The sequence below is a fragment of the Mandrillus leucophaeus genome, unplaced genomic scaffold (genome assembly GCF_000951045.1).
Source record: "Mandrillus leucophaeus isolate KB7577 unplaced genomic scaffold, Mleu.le_1.0 Scaffold1987, whole genome shotgun sequence".
In the NCBI taxonomy this organism is placed as follows: domain Eukaryota; kingdom Metazoa; phylum Chordata; class Mammalia; order Primates; family Cercopithecidae; genus Mandrillus; species Mandrillus leucophaeus.
In genome coordinates, this window is record NW_012102017.1 from 14,414 (window position 1) to 16,897 (window position 2,484).

The window sequence follows — 2,484 nt, forward strand, 5'->3', positions numbered from 1 at the left end:
GGTATCCCTAAATCCTAACATGTTGTGATTACTAAAGGGATATATATGCGTACTAAAAAGTTTTGCTCACAGAAGGCACAAACTATAAAAGGGATATTCTTTTTGAATTAAAAAAAAAAAACTAGCTGATACCCTTGTTTAGTGAGCACCATAACTAAGATGAAGTTAAACCTGAATTCACTGTCTACTCCTGTGACCAAAAAAGAGAACATAAAAAATTAACTTTGTTTTACCATGTACTTTCCAGCCACGAATTGAGATGTAGTTGTGAAAGATTAAAATTGCCTTAAAAAGGGGTCATGATAGCAGCTATCAAAGCAATATTCAAGCATGATTTCAAGGATGCTTTCAGGTTTAGAATTAGCCTTCCTTGTCAAAAATCTGCATAACTTCATCAAAAACTTCATCAACAGATTCAGAAGCATCTATTTTCTTGACTTTCCCCATTTCTTCATATAAGTCAATAATTGGCTTTGTTGACTGAAGGTATGTCTGAATTCTCTTTTCCAAGCTCTCTCTGTTGTCATCACTCCTACCACTACTCTTTCCCCTCTCAAGACATCGTTCAATACAGATCTCATTATTACAGTCAAAAAACAGAACGAAAGATACATCTGCCTTCCCATCCATGGTCTTGTTCCAACCTTGAAGGTTGTCTTGATTTCTTGGAAACCCATCAATCAAGAATTTATCCTTCTGAGCATTGGCAGCCATTGTCTGATCCATTTCCCTCTTTAATAAACTGATGGTTGTCTCAACTGGTACAATCTTTCCTTCTTTAATGTACTTTTCAATAAGTTCACCATACTGTGAATCTGGGTTCTTCCTTTCATCACGAAGCAGCTCTCCTGCAGAAAGGTGTGTGTAGCCATATTTCTTGACAATGCGGGCGCACTGGGTCCCCTTGCCGGCGCCGGGGCCGCCGAGGACGAACACTACCAGCGGCTTCATGAGACGGGGAGGGCAGAAGAGAATCGGCCGGCAATTTTTTTTTTTAAGTGGAGACGGGGTTTTACTGTGTTAGCCAGGATGGTCTTGATCTCCTGACCTCATGATCCACCCACCTCGGCCTCCCAAAGTGCTGGGATTGCAAGCATGAGCCACTGCACCTGGCCTAAGATGTATAATATTTTATATGAATATTATTCACAAAAGACATTCGCAATATTTTTAAATAAAAAATTACAAAGCTGTTTTTCTTAAAATGCTACAATAAAATTATATTTGTGTGTAAAATGTTATCTATTGGATGCGTACATTTGTGTGTGTGTGTGAGGGAGAGAGGGTTATGAAGTAGGAAGCATATGTACCAAAACATTAGTAGTAGTTATCTTTGGGTAATGAGATTACGAATGATTTCCACTTTCTTTTCTATACCTTATCAATCATCATCTCAAAATTTACAATCAGAATTCATTATAAGCTATTGCATTTTTATTTATTTATTTATTTTGTGAGACAAGGTCTCACTGTCACTTACACAGGCTGGAGAGTGCAGTGGCACGATCTCAACTCACTGCAACCTCGGCTTCCCAGCGTCAAGCAGTCCTCCCATCTGAGCCTCCTGAGTAGCTGAGACCAATCAAAGTTAAGTTTTCTTCAGTTTAAAATAATTTGTTATAATTATGTTGTTTAGCCTCAGGGTAATCAGAAAACAAAATCGATAACAGACACCCTAAAAATTAAAAGCAAGGAATTAAAACACACTGCTAGAAAAAATTACCTCACTACAAATAACGACAGGAAGGAATGGAAGGAGGAAAGAAAAGAAAGGAAGAAAGAGAGAGATCAGAGAGAAGAGAAAGAGGAAGGAAGAGAGAAGGAACAAAAGAAAAAAGAGAGAGTAGGAAACAATCAGAAAACAAGTAAAAAATGGCAGTAGTGTGTTTTTACCTGTTAGTAATAGCCTTGAACATAAATCAATTAAATTCTCTAATTAAGACTGAGGGGTTGAATGGATTAAAAAATAAGACCCAATTATATACTACCTACAAGAAACTCAGTTCACCTATAAAGACATATATAACATATAGATTGAAAGTGAAGGGATGATAAAAGATATCCCATACCAATGGAAACAGAAAAAGCAGTAGTAGCTCTACTTACATAAAACAGACTTTCAGTCAAAAAAGGAAAAAAAATGAAGATAATCATATAATCAGAAAGAAGTAAACAGCAGCATAACAATTGTAAGTGCATATGTAACCAGCACTCAAGCACTAAATACAGAAGCAAATATCAATAGACCTTACAGGACAGATGGACTGCAATACAGTAATAGAATACCTCAATGCTCCACTATAACCAACACCCCACTATCATCAATGGACACATCATCCAGGCACCAAAACATCATCAGTTAAACTGTACTCTATTCCAAATGGACTTAATATTTACACAGCTATGCACTCTACAACTGCACAACGCACATTCCACTGAGTAGCACATGGATTATTCTCCAAGACAGACTACCTGTTAGGCCAA

At 37.2% G+C, this 2,484-nt stretch overlaps 1 protein-coding gene across 1 annotated transcript; it reads right to left on the minus strand.

The window, feature by feature from the left end:
* On the minus strand, positions 1–2,067 carry LOC105538751 (UMP-CMP kinase). Its single transcript, XM_011978687.1, has 2 exons — positions 2,046–2,067; positions 1–983 (listed from the first exon to the last, which is right to left on the minus strand). The coding sequence occupies exons 1-2, from the start codon at positions 2,065–2,067 to the stop codon at positions 361–363; spliced, it is 645 nt and encodes a 214-aa protein (XP_011834077.1). The 3' UTR covers positions 1–360.
* Between the last annotated feature and the right edge of the window lie 417 nt (positions 2,068–2,484).

Excerpts from the sequence above, each read along its gene's own strand:
- LOC105538751 (XM_011978687.1), bottom strand. The coding sequence starts at position 2,067 with ATGGGATATCTTTTATCATCCC. Across the intron at positions 984-2,045 it reads GGGATATCTTTTATCATCCC|GCCGGCCGATTCTCTTCTGC; the intron begins TTCACTTTCAAT and ends AAAAAAAAAATT.